Genomic DNA, 16,363 nt, shown 5'->3' with positions numbered 1-16,363 from the left:
TGATGGACCATCGTCTGCAGGACCGCCATTATTAGTGTGGTTTGCGCGCCTTGAGCTCCAGTTAAATTTTTAAATTTTACCCGTTTTTAGTGTTTGAAAACCATTTTTAAAATAATTTTCAAGTTTTTATAAAGTATTTTTACAATTTAAAGAGTTTCCACACTTTATGAAACTGCATTATTTTTATTTTAATAAATTGTACATAATGTATAAATGTGTTATTTGGATAATTATATAGACGCGGGATAGGCGTATGTAAATATCGTTGAAGTTTCATCTAATAGGTTCATCTAATAGGGCGTAGTACTCGTGCCGGGCATACTGCGAAGTGACGACTTCAAGGGAACCGCCGAGGCATCGTGTCCCGTGTTACTGCTGCTGCTGTAGTCCTTGCCATAGCCACCTCCTCCTTCTACTCCACCTCCGCCCGAGCTCATTTCCAAGCCCAGGACCATGTCAATGCCTCCGATCGGTTGCTCTTGTTGTTGCTGCTGGTGACTGGTCCAGAAATCGTTGGGCAGCGGCCAGTCCAGGTTGACTTTATCCCGTTGATAGATATAGTTGGAAATGGAGTTTCTGCCGCTGCCACTCGTCTCGTACCTGGGCGTAACACCGCGACCGGATCCGCCGTATTGATGACCCTGCTGGCTGCTGGACGACTGCGAGATTGGGCTGAGCACTCCGTGGCTGTAGCGGGGCGTTTGGGAGGCATGCGGTGTGTAGGGTGTCGGGAACGGCGTATAGGGCGTCATGAACGGCGTGTAGGGCGTCATGAACGGCGTCTGGCCGCTGGGCGTGTACGGGGTGGTGTTGGTGTTGCCCCCGTACCAGGGCGTGGAGGAGCCGCCGTAATAAGCTGCCGTTGCAGCAGCAGATCCAATGGGCGACGAGCCATACCCAACGGTGGTCCGAGCTTTGGTGTAGCCGCTAGAGTCGCCACCGCCGGAACTACTAATACTGCCTGTTATGCTGTATGGGGCCTTGGAACCGGAAACTGAACCAGGTGGGCGCATGCTATGACTATTCTTATACGGTGTCGAGCTGGAATCACTGAGAGAGTTCATGGCTGGGGAGGCCGTCGGGTCCTGCCAGTGCTCCTTAAACCAGCACACCAAGCTGTTGACCGAGTGGAAGACCTGGCTTCGGAACCGATATCCCTCCGGCGTCACAGTCACGTACTCGTGCATCACGTTCGTTTTGGGGATGTAGGAGAGCAGGAACTGGCCAGGAATGTTGCGCGAGGCGGTGAAGAAGTAATGGATTTTCATCGGATCCCGTTTCTGCTCATTGAGCAGGATTCGCTCCATAAAATTATATTCATTTCCATTCACGGGGGTCGTGTTGGGCTTGTAGTACTTGTACTGGATCAGCTCCCGGGCGGCCAGGGCCATGGGGGTGATGTAACGGGCAATGATTTCGTCCAGATCCTCAAACTGCTCGGTGCCGATCCACAGACTCCGGCCCAGGCTATACTCGTTCTCCTTGTTCTCTTCGCGCACATCGATATGTTGGAAGATGTCGTCGGCCACCTTCCACGTGGCCGTCAGATGGTCCGTGGCCTTGCTGCTGGGCCGCAGTGCCACCTCACCCTGTTCGGCCTGCGCCAGCATGGCCACCACCTCGGCATACGTCTTGTTGAAAAAGCTGGGATGCGCTATTACCCGACGGGCGTATGTCTTGGACTTCAGCGCCTTAGTCTTGGCATCGATGGCCTTCTGGTTGTCCTGCTCCTCCGTGACGAAGTCGTAGAAGGCGTCCCGTCTCGGCCGCCACTCGTTGTTCACGTCGTTGAGGTCCGCCGTCTTTGCGGAGCAGTTTACCGAGAACCGTTCAATGTCTATTCTGATGATTCGCACATGGATAGCCTGGGAGACGCGGACATGATCCTCGGGATTGCGCACCTGCCTGTCGCACAGATTCCTGATGTGAATAAAGCCTGGCAGACCGTTCTCCAGTCGCACTCTCACACCAAACGCCTGGCCGAGACATTTATTGGAATCGAAATGAATCCACACCTCGGACAGTTCAGGGAAGTCAGCCTTGCGACAGAAGGGACACTGCCACTTGCCGCTCGCCTCGATACGCACCGGATTGGCGTTGTCGAGCTGCTCGCCCTGGGGCCGACGGTACGTAAAGCCCGTCACCATGGCCGTGACACACTTGCCCACGTAGAACGAATTCGGGGTCTCTTTGGTCAGCATGTCGAAGAGCTCTTCGGCCCTGGGCTTGGTGTACGGCGTCCGATGGTCCTTGTACATACAAGATAGCTCGTCACGTATGTTGTACAGGGTTATGTTTTTGCTGCCGAATCCTTGACGCTCCAGATCCTTGGCAAATGTGTCCAGATCGAGATCCTTGAGGCGTTCCGGAGACTCGAGAATCTCATCGAGTGCACTGGCCGAATTCATATCGTCGTCGGCATCCACGGCATCGCTGGCCATTTTGCGGGCCCACTCGTACGTCTCGGGATGGACACGCGATCCGTCCAGCACCTCCACATATGACTCTGTGCTGTAGCCCATCGACGCGGTATCGATCTTGATGAAGCCGCTACAATTTATAAAAATCGTTGGTCCCAAATGGCAGGAAGTGACCAGTTGGTTGCGGTTCTCCAGGCGCTGGGTGCTCAGCTTGAGCATCCTCAGTATCGACTGGCCCTTGCGCGGTCCAAGTCCACAAATGTACTGCAGCAGGTTAAGCGTCCGGGGACTCTGAACCATCAGATTGATGTCTACGCCCACCTCGTTGGTCCGGTTGATGAACTCCAGGCTGAGCTTCTCGAGCAGCTGTTCGCGGGGCACTCGCTCCTGCAACGGATGGTAACGCAAGCAGAGGATATCGTCGTCGGCATTGCACAGCTGGGAGTACTCCACCAATGGATCATGCATCTTGCGGGCCAGTGATATGGCCTGCTTCAGCATAGCGGGATACTCCTTGAAGTCCGACTCGCCCTTCTTGGAATTGGCATAAATCTTGGCGAGCTGGTTGTCGATTAGCTCCACTTCGATGGGTGGAAACTCTTCCGAGGTCTCCAGCTCCTTGAGGATCTCTCTTATGTCCGTCTGAATGGCCAGAGCATCCCGGCTCTCCGCACCAATCACCACCACATGCGGCTTCTTCATTTTAATGAAATCTCTCAGCTTTCGAAGATCGTTCAGCTTTTGTGACTTCTCCTCCGCATTGTACGAGTACTTGCGCTTGAGGATGTGGGGCAGCCGGAGATAGTCGGATATGTCACCCTCCACCGTGGTGACGGCGCAGAAAGCTGCCACCGACAGGTCCGTGTCGTAGGCCAGGGACAGTACCCGGATGCCAAGCAACGAGCCCCACTCCTCGTAGCTGTAGTCGGACGGAATTTCCGGCTTGTAGGGCGCCACCTGGAGCCACTTGTAGAGCTTGGCGGTGCAGCAACGCAACACAAACTGTTGCGCCTCCTCGTGCAGGGTGGCACGAAGCTCCTTGATCAGATCGGGTATGACCCACTTCTTCAGCGCCAGATTGACGCACTCGGCGCGCAGGGCATTCCATTCGAGGACATGCTTGGAGAACTGATCGAGGTGGTAGAGGGTCATGGCCTCCTCAACATAATCACCGGGCGAGCCGTTGGCAGTTACATTGCCCTCGAACTCCTCCAAGAAGGTAATCTCCAGCAGTTTCTCCTCCTCGGCCATCAGCAGTTTGATGAACTGGTCACCGAAAAGATTACTCACCGGCTTCTTGGCCACATACTTCATGGGGTATACCGGGGAGGTCTCGTCGATAAGTGCTTTGCCGTTTTTTGTCGGTCGGATGTTGATGCGCGCCCGATCGAAGTACACCTCGCGCACCGTTTTCCGCAGCAACGGCTCCAGGGCCAGCTGCCGGGCGACAACATACTTGACGCCATGCAGGACATCGTCCACGGTCCTGAATCGCGGCGATAGATAATTCTTGGCCAACTCCGTGGGACTGAGGCTCACCTGGGTGACTTCGTTGCGCTGGTAGTTGTCGCGCAGGTTCTCCGCAAACTGTTCCGGCGTGAGACCAAAATGCTTGGCAAATCCACAGAATCCCGCCTTTCGGAAAACCGTGTACTGACTGTTGTTGTGCGCCGGTTTTAGTTGTTCGTCGACCGGCGTCGGATCAGCGCCCTCTTTGGGATCCTGGATCGTGACCGCAGCTCCATCCGCACCCTCGGCTCCGTTCTCCGCGGAAGCAGCCTGGCGGAGGGCCATGGCCTCGCTCCGCTCCTGCAACAGCTTGCGTCGCTGCTCGGCCTGCATGAGGGGCAGCTCATGGGAATAGTTCAGAAGGAAGTAAATGTGGACGTCCTTCAACTCCTCCATCGACTGCACTTCGGCCAGGCGCTCAAAATCGCTGTCCTGAATCAGTCGGATGTCGTCCGGCAGCGGCTTCTCCAGATCGGCGCAGAGGGTGTCCAACTGAAACGTGCGCATCTTTTCGAAGAGAGCCTTTAGCTTTCGCTTCCGTTCGATGAGCTGACACCAGCGTCCGTCAAAATGATACACTTGCCACAGGTCGTCGATGTTCAGCTCCGGCTTCACGTACTCCTTTCGGTAGAAGGCGATAAAGGGAACCTCCATATGCTGGTTCCGGATAAAGTCCAGGGTCTGTTTAATCTTGCTTATAGCTGACTCGGGCATCCGCAAATTCTTTCTATTGCCGCCCTTCACCTGCTCGGAAACGGTCTTCTTGCAGAAGGCGAATCGATAGATCCACTCAGCCTCTTCGTCCAGCTCAAGGGATCCCTCCGGTACCGGGGTCACCGGCACCTCACGAAGTTGCATACGCTCGGGTATGTCCGTATTACGGATTGTATCGTCCACGTCGGTGAAGTAGCCACGCCTCAATTCGGCCGGCTCATAAATGTCAAATATCGTCTTTGTGGGCCCTTTCTTCTTATGGCCCTTTTTCTTGACCCGTCCTTCACCCCCATCGACAAACTCATCGTCGTAGTCGTAGCCATCAGAGTCATCCTCGTACTTGGAGAACTCATCGTAATCGAAGTCGACACCAAAAATATCCTGACCCTCTTGGAGGCACGCATCTGAAAAGATGGAAGGCCGCTTCTTTTTCCTTTCGGTTATTGGCTGATCGTTGTCGTCTACGATAAAGTCATCCGGATCCGATTCGTAATCCCCTTCATCGGAGTCTTCATCCACCTCATCGACCCCATCGAATTCGTCCACGAGTTCCTCCTCGCCGTCGCTATCGTTGTCCTGGCGCAGCAGACGTTTAAATCGTTTCTTTCGATTGACTTTCACGCCCAAGTTTTCCTCAATCAAATCGAAATCATCGTCTTCCAGCCGATTCTCTTCCCTTTTCCGCTTTTTGCCGTCCCTGCCGTCGTCGTCGTCACTCCCATCGTCTTCCTCGATGGGATCGTCGTCGATCAGATCCTTCAGCTCCTCCCGCAGTCGCTCGTCGTCGTCTTCCTCCTCCTCGCTACTGTCCCCTCCGGCGGCTTTCAGCTGCTTTAGTTTCTTGCGCTCGTGCACGCTCAACTCCTCCTCGTCTTCTGATTCCTCGGCCTCGTTGTTCAGAAATTGGGACATATTAATAAATTAAATAATTATATTATATGCTCGAAAAACGAATTTAATTAAATTCAATGCAGAATAAACGTCTTTTCACGTCGGAGTCCCAATTAAACTGAGCTAAAAAGTCAAAGCCCCCGGGGCCCAAACCTACTTCGCCTACTTCGTTTTTTTATTTTAATTTTGAATTTTGGGTGTAAGTTTGACAACTTATTAAATGAAAATGAAAAATATTTTTCCGACTTCTTTGGTTTTCCGATAAATTTTCTTTGGCGCCCGCAACCTATAAACTTTATTTAGGTCCTAATAGTTTCATACATATGTATGGCCCTCAACGATGTCTATATCTTTTTTAGTTTTTATCCGATCCTTGAAGTGAATTCCATAAAAGTTTTGTGGATTGATTTTCTACTTATCTGCATGAAAAGTCTGGAATACATTTTTTTAAATTTATTTTTTGTCTATTATTCCCATAGACCCCATGGATTTCTCCCCACTTTTGAAAATTGGGACAAACCGTTCTCATGTTTGAGGAAATCAACAAACCGTTCTTATAAGGAAATCAACGATGTTTATATCATATATGTTATATGTATCTATTTTAGTTTTTACCCGATCCAGAGAAAGTAAGAATCTCCTTACAAGAAAATCAAGCTTGACTTAATTCTAAGATGCACAAGTTTTCCAGAACTTTATTTTCCTATTTCAATTTTTTTTTTATAGAGCAAAACCTATACGACACACAACATATTATATAGTTTTTATGTAATATATACATATGTATATAAATAATTCCAATCCTCCGCCTTTAATACCTCTTTTTAATTAATACTGTAGTATTATATTATACTCAAATAATAAAAGCAAAAAATACAATTTGTTTATATTAATTTTATTGAAATTAAAAACCTGAAAAATAAACCTTAAAGCCACTGATGGGCCACTACTTTTTGCTCTTGTCCTTGTCTTTGATCGTATACTTGTCATAGGACTTGGTGGGATCGTAAGGTTCCCAGCGACTGGCAGGGAATATGTGCTTGTTGCGCTCATACCAGGAACGGAGTAGGACCTTACCGGCGTGGGATTCTTCCTTTTCAACCGAAGCATCGCTGATCATGCGCACATCGTCATGGACATCGAACTGAAAGAGGGGACCTGACTTGCCACGCGCCTTTGTGACAATAAAGTCGTAGAATGAATAGTGGTGCGGCAGGATTAGATCCTCTTTGACGTACATCAGCTGGTCGGCCATGACGGTCTTTAGTTCGATGAATTCTTTGCGCAGTAGCTCTAGACACTTTTGAAGGAACTGGTAGATGGAGTTGCCCTTTTTCATGAGCACATTGCGTCGGTGACCAGAGCCGTCCCAGTAGCTGAACGTGATTGAGATGTCCTCGTCCTTTAGCTCCGCCTGCTGCATGACCCATTCCTGGCGAAGTTGCTCTCGCAACCGGTTCTCTTGCTCCTCACGCTCGCGGTCTGGCAAAAAGGAGGTGTCCACGTCCGGGTTTTTGCAGATTTTTTTCTTTTTAAGCGGCACTATGTCGTCTTTCATTTCTGTCCACTTGGGCTTGGGCTTTTCCTCCTTTTCCAGCTCCTTATCGTCGTCATCATCCCCATCCCCATCTTCATCATCCTCCATGTTGAAGGACAAGGCCTGAATTTGTCTTTTTTGCTTGTTCTTCTCCGCCTGAATGGCCTCCAGGGCCCGCTGTTTCTCCCTGTCCTTCTCATCTTTCTTCTGGGCCAGCTTTTTTTCTCGCTCTCGCACTATGTCCTCCTGCTTGGCCTTCATCTCGTCCAGCGTAACCAGACCGATAGTCGAGGACTTGAGCTGCTGCTCCACGGCATCGTAGTGGGTGGCGAACTTGTTCTCAATCTTGTCCAGCTTCAGCTCCTCTTCTATTTTCTTCTTGCGGAACTCAATCTCCTGCTGCTGGATCTCGCGTTTCTTCATCAGTTGGGCGGCGCGGCCCGCCTCACTGGCAGCTCCCTTATAGTGGGCCATCGTAACTAGATTTTTTGTTTATTTATTTAAATTCTGGAAATTCCGGAAGGAGGAATGAAAATGTTGTTTAAACTATTGTCGTTTAAGGTTACCAGGTTGCCAAAGGATTCTTGGCAGTCCTTTCCACCAGACAAACGCCAGGAGAGAAGGGTTGTTGCTTATTTACACCTTATTAATATTTATTTGGCTTTTTTAATTGAAATATATTGCTTTATTTATTTTTGTGGGAGATACAGCTGGGAGATATTTAATAGAGGTGGAGAATAGAAAAATATCGATAGAAGTGTCGATAGGACTAGGAACTATTTATCGAACGACATAGCCTTTTTTCAAATGCCATCTAGCGGGAAATATCTGAACTCATGAGCTTAATTCAAATAAAATTATAATTCTTTATTCAATTTTAAAATAATATATCTTGTTAAATTATAAAAACTACTTGTAGAATAAATGGAATAAAAGTGGGCATACAAAAATAGCTTCCGTACGGTCAAAGTAATGCCATTTGTGAGACACTTACGATTAAATTTTTATAATATTTTTGGAAAATTATAAAATAAAAACAATAACAATTATATTAAACACAAGCTATTAAAAAAAATAGTAATAGTTGAGTAGAAGGCAGCCACGTTTCTAGTCTCTTTGTAACGGTTACTTTCAGTTTTGAAAAAAGCTTTGACTGTTCGTCCTTTAAAGTCCTTCCGGCAAGCTTCCATCTGCGTAGCCAGCCAGTTATTTGTGTTTGGCCCATGCCGTTGGCTGTTTCAGTTACATCGGAACTTTCAAACCCACTGGTTCAACGCGCGCATCCAAATACCGCCACGGAAGTGTTACAAAAAAAGTTTTTGAACCCGAAAACAGCAGTTAAATGGTTCGAGAGAAATGTAAAGTGTTGTTAAGCCAAGGATCAAAGTGTTTGAAGTTTTGGCTGTTAAACGTTAAACAAAATTCTGCTGGCAGGACCTGCAAACGATTCCTAGTGTTTTTCGTGTTTTGCCCAAGAAATGTTGTATCCTGGTATTTGGCAAGGACATTACGGACAAAGAACTGTGCCAACAGTATAATTGGTATTTGGATCTGGATGGTGGGGGGGAATCACCCGAAATGATTCGGAAACGGAAGTGCCAAATAGAAATGACATTTAAGCCAGACGAGCGATTTGGACTCTTCGAGATCTGGTCTGGCTTGGTATTTGGTCATAATGTGCTCCGATTTCTGTGGAGGGTTTCTGCCGTAAGAAGGCGGGATCTCCAGACGACACTTGGCGTCTGCGTTGGCGGTCCCTGCTCTTGACATTGATTATATTCATGAGGCCAAGTCATAAATTCCCCCCACTGTCTGTTTACGAGGATGTCCTCTCCCCGTCATCTACTCCCTGTCGCCCTGCCCTCTTCGAGATGTTGCCAAGTTGGACAGAGTGCCAATAAAATCATTAACTGTTGCAGCGCATTAAATTCACAACCCAGACGCCCCTGTCGTTATTCAGGCAGCAAACATTGTCATAAAACCTCGACTCTCGACCCATTCAACCCGTCTCAATATTTCATCTCTATTCGCTAGCCGGAGGTGTCCTTTGCCATAACAGAACGCCCCCCTCCTAATTGGCGGAGGGGCGTGTGAAAAAACTATTAAAAGGCCGTTGGGCCAAGCATCCTGGGCCATAATTAATGGCGACAATGACTTGATCGGCCGATAATTAATTTATCGCCATTTATATTGCCAAACTCTCACACATGGACACCTCCACACTTGATTACCGGAATGGGGAATCCACGTCGCTCCCACGGGAGCTCATAAATTTCCCAAGGAAATCCAAGAACTTGGAACTCCTCAGCCTGTGGGTAATTGACTTTAATTCAGGGGTCCGAGCGGATGGGGTAAAACTTTTCTGTGGCCAGAAGTCCAGGAAAACTTGTTTCCCGTTGTGTTCTATTGTATTAACTTGGCTTTCAGTTCCGAACACCGCACATGCCACCCGCCTATAGTTTTGGCCGCAAATTGGTTTGCCCATTTTGAATACTCGGCTTTTGGTAAACAAAATAAAATAAGTTTGTAGAGTATAATTTGTTAGGGAAATTATTTCTTCAAGTAACCTATATTTTTCTCTATGTGGAGTGCCAACAGTGCGATGAAAGTTGCCAAGAAACTTTTTTGGCTGCGACAAAGAAATCAATTGAAAATGATTGAAACCTAATTTCCCAAATGGACTGAATACATAAATCAATAAATTAGGCAGTTTTGAAGGTGGGAAGCAGCCCTCATTAGGGAAACTTAATTTACTATTTAAGGGTTATACGAATCGATCCGATGGTTTCCCGACTAATGGAATGCTTTACCTGATTTCATTTGAAAATTCATTTACGTAGCGTGGGTCCTTTGTTTGCACAAGCATTTCATAATAAAATTGCATGAAACTGTCGTTTTTATTGAATTTTTCTCCCACCAAACAACCAGACCACCAGCCAGCCCCACCGCCTACATTTATTTGTGCACACAGTATGCCCCCGTCGGGCATTAAAGTGTGTTCAAATTGTAAATCTCCCCTATGCCATTTTGTATTGATTGATAAAAAACATGAAGCTTTTCGCTCCAGTGGCCCGCAGTGAACTGTTAACAGAGGCGAAACTATGCTGATAGGATGCTTTGTCCTGGCTGTTGGGACACACCCTATTCAGGCTGTGCGACAGCAGGTGTTGGCGGATATTGATGCCATCGCCGCGATTAGGGCATTATTCAGTAGCCCTTTCTCCGGGCAATTAATAGGGTAAGGCGCGGATTTCGGTGTAATCCCCCGGGCAGGGACAGGAATAGGGTTAGGGGACCTTCTCCAGATGCCATCGTAAAACAGACTTTGTTGGCTTTATCCTCGCGCTTTTTGCGCAGATCCTCCGTCCCAGACCTTGCCTTGATTTGCGAAATTGTTTTTCTCGCCAAACTTTTTGTATTGCGCAGGCCATGGCTTGCCGACAAAAAAATTGACACAATTTAAACTTTTCTATAAACAAAAGCAGTGCAGAAAAGGTTAGCCAAACGAGCCATTTGTTCTAGCCGCTGTTTACTTTCTTTTTTTTCGCTTTCTCTTAGCCCTTTCTGCGATTTTTTTGTGTTTGTGTGTGATTTTATTTTTTGGCAATGGCAGTTTATTACAAAACACACACACACAGCCGATTTTCTGTCAAATCTGTCAAAAGGGGTTCCTTTTCGTCTGTTGGTTTCTCAATTCCATTTAAAATGCGAACATTTGAAACAATTTTGAAAACAGCATCCGTACACACATGCATTTTTTACACCAGGCTGCATTCTGCGGCTTTGGCAGAGATTTATGCAAGCTTTTCATAAAGCTGACAACATGACGTATGATTAATATCGCTGCCAGCTCTCAGGACTGTTGTTTTGGTGCATTTAATTAAATTTTACAGAGTTGATTAAGTGCTCATTTCACCAGGCAACAGCCGCGTATAAATAAATAAAAAGTTTTACAAGTACCCGTTTTTAATATCCATATTGGTGTTCCTTGGCAACAGGCTCCAGGCTCTAGACGCTCCACGAATAGGAATAATTTAAATTGCCACTAAAAATATAAACAAGAAGCTCTAAAAATATGCCCGGCAGCAGGAAACGATATAGAGGAGGGGTCGAGGCAATATTACGTATACGACATGCAGTCGATAAATTTGTGCATTCCATGACAATGACGTCGCAGGATGGCTCGGGCCTGGCTCGGGTTGGCTGCTGGTTGACATTTCTTGGCCTTTGTTGTTCTTTCGTTTAAGCCATATGTGCTAAAATGCCAACGTTCATTGCAAAGCAATTAATAAACTTGACTGCAATTGCCCGGCATCTGGGGCACGCTCGTATTACATTATTTATGGCATTTTCAGTAATTTGAGTTGTTTTATTATTATTTCATGTTTTGCGCACGAACAATTTTCATTTTAAAACATAATTAAATCCATTTTTGCCAGGACTCGACCCAGTCATAGCTCTTCTGATTTGTGTAACTTTCGAGTCCTATATTTGACTTTCAATTAATTTTCATGGCCCAGCTGAGCTTTGCAAGTTGACCCGCCAAACCAATTAGAATGACATTCTATTTTACGTTTGTTTTCCGCGGTCCGTTTTAATTCATGTTTTGCTTTTAATTAACGGTGCTAATTAAGGATGCCCGCAAAGTGAAACAATTTCCCGGCGCACTTTTCAAATTTACGCAATATCCGGCTAAGACTGAAACATTGCAAAATGGCAATCCCACCATCTTAGGTTTACCTCCTTGTAATCATTCCGAATGGGATTTCAGCTCCCGCCCCTGTTTCCCTCTGTCAATTAGTATGATATCCTTGGGGCTTATCGCGGTCTTATTACCAATTCGGTTCCTCTGTCTGCCTGCCCCACTTTTATGGTTGATTAATGCCCGAGATGTGCATTGGATTGCGCCAGGAGCAGCAGCAGCAGCTGGAGAGGCAGGATGGCTGGGGAGGAGTTTTAGCCAGTAGAGCAACCAACCTGGCTAAAACAATCGCAAACACAGGGAGCACATTGATTTGTACCACCTGACTGGGGAATGGCCTCGCTCGCCGAGCGGAGACGCATCGTAAATCATGAATGTAAAAGTCGTGCTGGCAGCTATCCCCTACCTACCAACACCGCCCGAAAAAAAAACCATAAAAATATCTGGTCGATATTATTACGTTAGGGCATAAAATATTTATTTCTCAAACGGAGTACTTCTCAATATTCATATGTCTGAATCGTAAAGCAGCCCAAGCTCTCGGATTTAAAAATCTTTTTTAAATCCGTACTTTAGAGAACTTTTTAGATGAAAATAATGGGCATTAGTTCATATCCATAATTTCTTTCTGTGCACCACTTCCCCTAACTTTGAAAACGGCAATCCTGCGATTACCAAACTGCCGGGAGCATTTTTATGGCTTTAGTATATTTTTGGCCAGTCTGTTGGCAAAGTTTTGCCTTCGATCTGTTATTGGTTACAATAGAGCGCTTGGCTTGACTTTGTAGGCAAATTTTCCTATTGCCGAAAGGTGTTTGAAGGCGAATCATAAAAAGTTTTCTCATTCCTTATCCTTGTCCCCTCTGCAACCTGCCCCTCCTAATCATCATCATTATTTTTCTTTCTTTTCATACACGTACTAAAGCGGAAACATTCATTCACGCGAACTAATGAAGTGTCAAAAATGGGCGTCCCCAAAAAGTGTGCTACGCTTTTGCTTTTTAAAAATATTTCTCAGTAGCCATGAGTGTGTGTGTGTATGTGTGCTGTTGTGTGTTGGGTGCGAGGTCATGTGACCTTGGACTATAACTATGAGCGAGTACCGACTAAAATAGCTCCATAATGTCGAGGTGGGGGGACCTCAGATGTGGGTGTTTGTGCGAAAATGTTTGCAGTTGAAAGCGAACACGCCAAACACAATATAGTTGCAACGAGCTGCTTCTGATGTGAATGGTACTTCAAGTCGGTCCAGTTATAGTCCTCTATATATATTGATGTATAAATACATACACGTTCTGGGGCAATTCAATGCCCTTTGGTCTGATCTCGTTCGAACTGACTGCGTCTTCTATAGCTATAGATTACAATTAGTTTCGATTTCATTATTTTTAGTTGTTTCCGAAAATGAAGAGGGCTGGTGGATGGTTGGCTGGTCCCTGGAAAGTCCTTGTGGCTCAAATTGAACGTAATTGTCTTTTCTTCTCTCTCTATTTTCCTATTCCTCTACCACTCTAGTTGTCTTTGATGTATTTTCCTATCGAATATGTTCCCTTTGCCTTGCTTTATTTTATTTTGTGGTTGATTTGTGTATCTATTTGGATTTTGGAATGGTTTTTTGGCTACACAGGGAAATAATACTGTACTATACCTAGTCCCTACTAGGTCCTTCTTAGATTTTAACATTTTAAAAACCTCTATACCTCCTTTCTTTAAACACCCAAGCTTCCCATATCTCTTGTTTAAATTATTTTTGTATCTATTTTTTCAAGTGCAGGTCTAGAGTCCTGGCATCGATTTGGTTGTATAAGCGATGGTGGATTTGCTCATAGGGAAATTACATTTGTAGGTCGTTTAGGCCTGGCGCCCTCCCTTCACCCTGGTTCCGCCAACTTCGCACATGGCCCTGTCAATATTTGGCCAACTCCGACACCGAAATGTTTGTCGATTGGGTTTCCTTTTCGGCCCCTCCCCTCCATGGGAAAAATCTGTACGTCTGTCATTTTTGTGGTTTTTTTTTTTTTTATTGGGAGTACTTACAGCTTTAATGTTGGGATTTGTTTACCGAAGCGCGAATTCGGTTTATTTTGGGCGTCTTGCCTTCTGGCCTGGCCCAATCTGGTTTATCTATCTCACGTGTTTTGGTATTTGCCTTTGAGGGGATTTCCCCAATCATTTTTTTTCCGGGAACTGTCTGTTGTCTATCCGCCGTTGTTGTAGCCGGCTTGCCAATTTGCGTTTAAGCCAGAAAAAAAGTGGAAACGGTCTTTTGACCGACAATGCCAATCAACACGCAACCGCACGTGGCGGCTCTCTGAACCGCTCCTATTTTTTCGCCTAAAATGGCAAAAATGGCCAGCATTTACGAGCTCTATCCTTGTCCAAATTGTTATTAAGTATTTAGCATAAATATTCGTACTCGTTCGAACTAGGTGTGTGTACCGGGGACTTTGCTAAAATCCATTACGAAAAGTAATTAATTTTTTGGGCTCACTCAACCGGAGTGGAGGGGAAAAGGACTAAAAATCGAATTTGATTTGCTGGCAAATTGAGTTTGGAAAATGCACTCCTTGGAGTGCGAGGATATGTAAACATAATCCTGCCTGGGCTCTCTGTAATTTCACAATTATGCCAACTCAGGCGTTTTTGGCTCTGTCCTCGAAATGGAAATTTTGTGTTTGTGTTTATCTTTGCCTTTTCGTTATTGCCACTCAAGGGTCCTGGGCGGCTTGAAGTAAAACATTAATTGTGTTTATCTCAAATTCCATTTCCAAATTGCTTTGCGGCTGATTCAATTAGTCTGTCAATTAACACTTTTGACAGAGGGTCGAAAGCGACAAGAGCTTAACCCCAAAATGCTTAGCGTTCATCAATCGCCTAATCACTCCACTGACCCGGTCCACTCCACTGTTGACCCCGCCCGGATGCCCAGTAAGTGAGGTCAAATTGTTGGTCTTGCCACGGGCAGACATCATTCTCATCGCAGCTAATTATATTCCTCCTGCAGTGGCAACATTACAGGACTCACAATAGAGCTTCTGCCCTATAATTTAAAATTGCACAGGGCCCAGGGATAATGGAAATGGGAGTTGCCACAACGTGGCGTATACGCAACGTACTCTTGTAACATGTTACGGCAATTCATTTGTTGATTAGCAGCGGCAAATTGTTGCCAGCAAAAAGCCAGAAAAATAGAATAAAAAGCGAATGGAACAAGCAAAATATTGCTCCGGGCCCCGGTCCAGAGCAGTGCCCAGAATAATAAAGCCACAAATAATAAACAACGAAGCGTGTCCGCGTTCGTGTCCTGCTTTCATGTTGTCGGTGCTTGCAGTCTGAAATTTCAATTTAAAAGCTTGTAATTTTTCAAGGCCCCAATGGTTGGGTTTAAGGGGCTGAAGCACGGGCGTGTCCTGGCCTGGTTGTCACTCGGTTCTCAGATCCTAGTACTCATCACCCGCTACCCACAGCCCAGTCTTCAGTCTCCAGCCTCATCCACATCGCACACATGTTTGCCGGTCCCCCACTCTTCAAAAACATATAAAATAGAACAGACAGTAAAAGTTCCAGCAAGAGAATTTATTTCGACAAAAGTTGTCAAGGAGCTTAAGGACTCGAACCTGGGGAATAATATATGCTCCAAGTTCAAGGAAATATGTTAATCGAATTTCAAGAGAATTTATAGGAAGGGTTCTCTCGAATTTTCAACGGAAGCTGCCTTCCGTTAACTGCAACTTTAAGTAAGGTTTTCCTTTTTTTTACTTTTTTGTGAAACTTAATAGAAAACTATTTTAGCCAGTTTTCACTGTGCAATGTCCGCTATTTGGCTTCTATGTTGTTTTGTTTGTTTTTCGCCAGCTGCATGCAACGAGGCATGAAATCTGTGCAACCTTTGCTCGCTTTTCTATCCCCGCTCTCTGAATGAGAGCTGTTTGTCCTGTCGATTGTCCTGTGTCCTCTGTCCTCTGTCCTCCGTCTTCTGTCCTGTGCCCGAAAGCTATAAAACTACTGGCTCGGCTTGGTGTTTGTGCGCCAGTCAATGGGCGGCCTACAATTTCCCCTAAACAAAAACATCAAGTGGAATGAGTAAAGCTAAAGAAAACAAAACTTGCCAACTTGAACCATAAATGCTGGCCAAGTCAGACGAAAGGCACTAACACAAGCATTCTGGCCAGCACACACACACACACACTTGAATGAAAATAACGCTCATACGCCCAGATGTCTGCCTCCCGGCCACGACTCCCCGCCAGGTCTATTTTTCTGGTTAGTTTCATTGGATGTAAAGTTTATAAATACAGGGAACCTGAGGCAGGCTACCATCACACCCCCTCGGAAAATTAAAGTCCCTCGGCAATCGCAATCCTCTTAAGGCGTCGCCGCCTTGTTAACATGTCGCATTTTAGCATTACTTACGCTCGCCCTGTCGAGCTCGTTTCTGGCGTGTGCTTTGTCTTAACGGCTTTTGTTAGCCCGACACTTGGCGCTGCAAAATTGTACTCAGGAGCTAATATAGCGGCCCGTGGCGAGATGAGGCGATAAGGCCGTACGCTGAGTGGCAACTGACTTGATACGGCCAGACAATGGCAGACA

At 46.2% G+C, this 16,363-nt stretch overlaps 3 protein-coding genes across 3 annotated transcripts in view; 1 reads left to right on the top strand and 2 right to left on the bottom strand.

Annotated features, from left to right (window-relative positions):
• Positions 1 to 173: 173 nt before the first annotated feature.
• Positions 174 to 5,659, bottom strand: LOC108129982 (transcription elongation factor SPT6-like). The gene has a single exon (XM_017248309.3). The coding sequence runs from the start codon at positions 5,553 to 5,555 to the stop codon at positions 291 to 293; it is 5,265 nt and encodes a 1,754-aa protein (XP_017103798.2). The 5' UTR covers positions 5,556 to 5,659; the 3' UTR covers positions 174 to 290.
• Positions 5,660 to 6,426: 767 nt separating this feature from the next.
• LOC108129369 (protein FAM50 homolog) lies at positions 6,427 to 7,811 on the bottom strand. Its single transcript, XM_017247338.3, has 2 exons — positions 7,638 to 7,811; positions 6,427 to 7,578 (listed from the first exon to the last, which is right to left on the bottom strand). Exon 2 carries the CDS (start codon positions 7,543 to 7,545, stop codon positions 6,481 to 6,483), a length of 1,065 nt encoding a protein of 354 aa, XP_017102827.1. The 5' UTR covers positions 7,546 to 7,578; positions 7,638 to 7,811; the 3' UTR covers positions 6,427 to 6,480.
• A 521-nt stretch (positions 7,812 to 8,332) lies between these two features.
• The window catches only part of wake (wide awake), a 42,212-nt gene continuing 34,181 nt past the window's right edge, over positions 8,333 to 16,363 (top strand). The window contains exon 1 of the mRNA XM_017247856.3: positions 8,333 to 8,429. The gene's annotated coding sequence lies outside the window, so the exon portion shown is untranslated. The remainder of the gene's footprint in view (positions 8,430 to 16,363) is intronic.

The sequence above is a fragment of the Drosophila bipectinata genome, chromosome 3R (assembly GCF_030179905.1).
Source record: "Drosophila bipectinata strain 14024-0381.07 chromosome 3R, DbipHiC1v2, whole genome shotgun sequence".
Classification (NCBI taxonomy): Eukaryota; Metazoa; Arthropoda; class Insecta; order Diptera; family Drosophilidae; genus Drosophila; species Drosophila bipectinata.
Note: the sequence above shows the minus strand (reverse complement) of the source record. Positions and strands in the feature narration are given on the sequence as shown.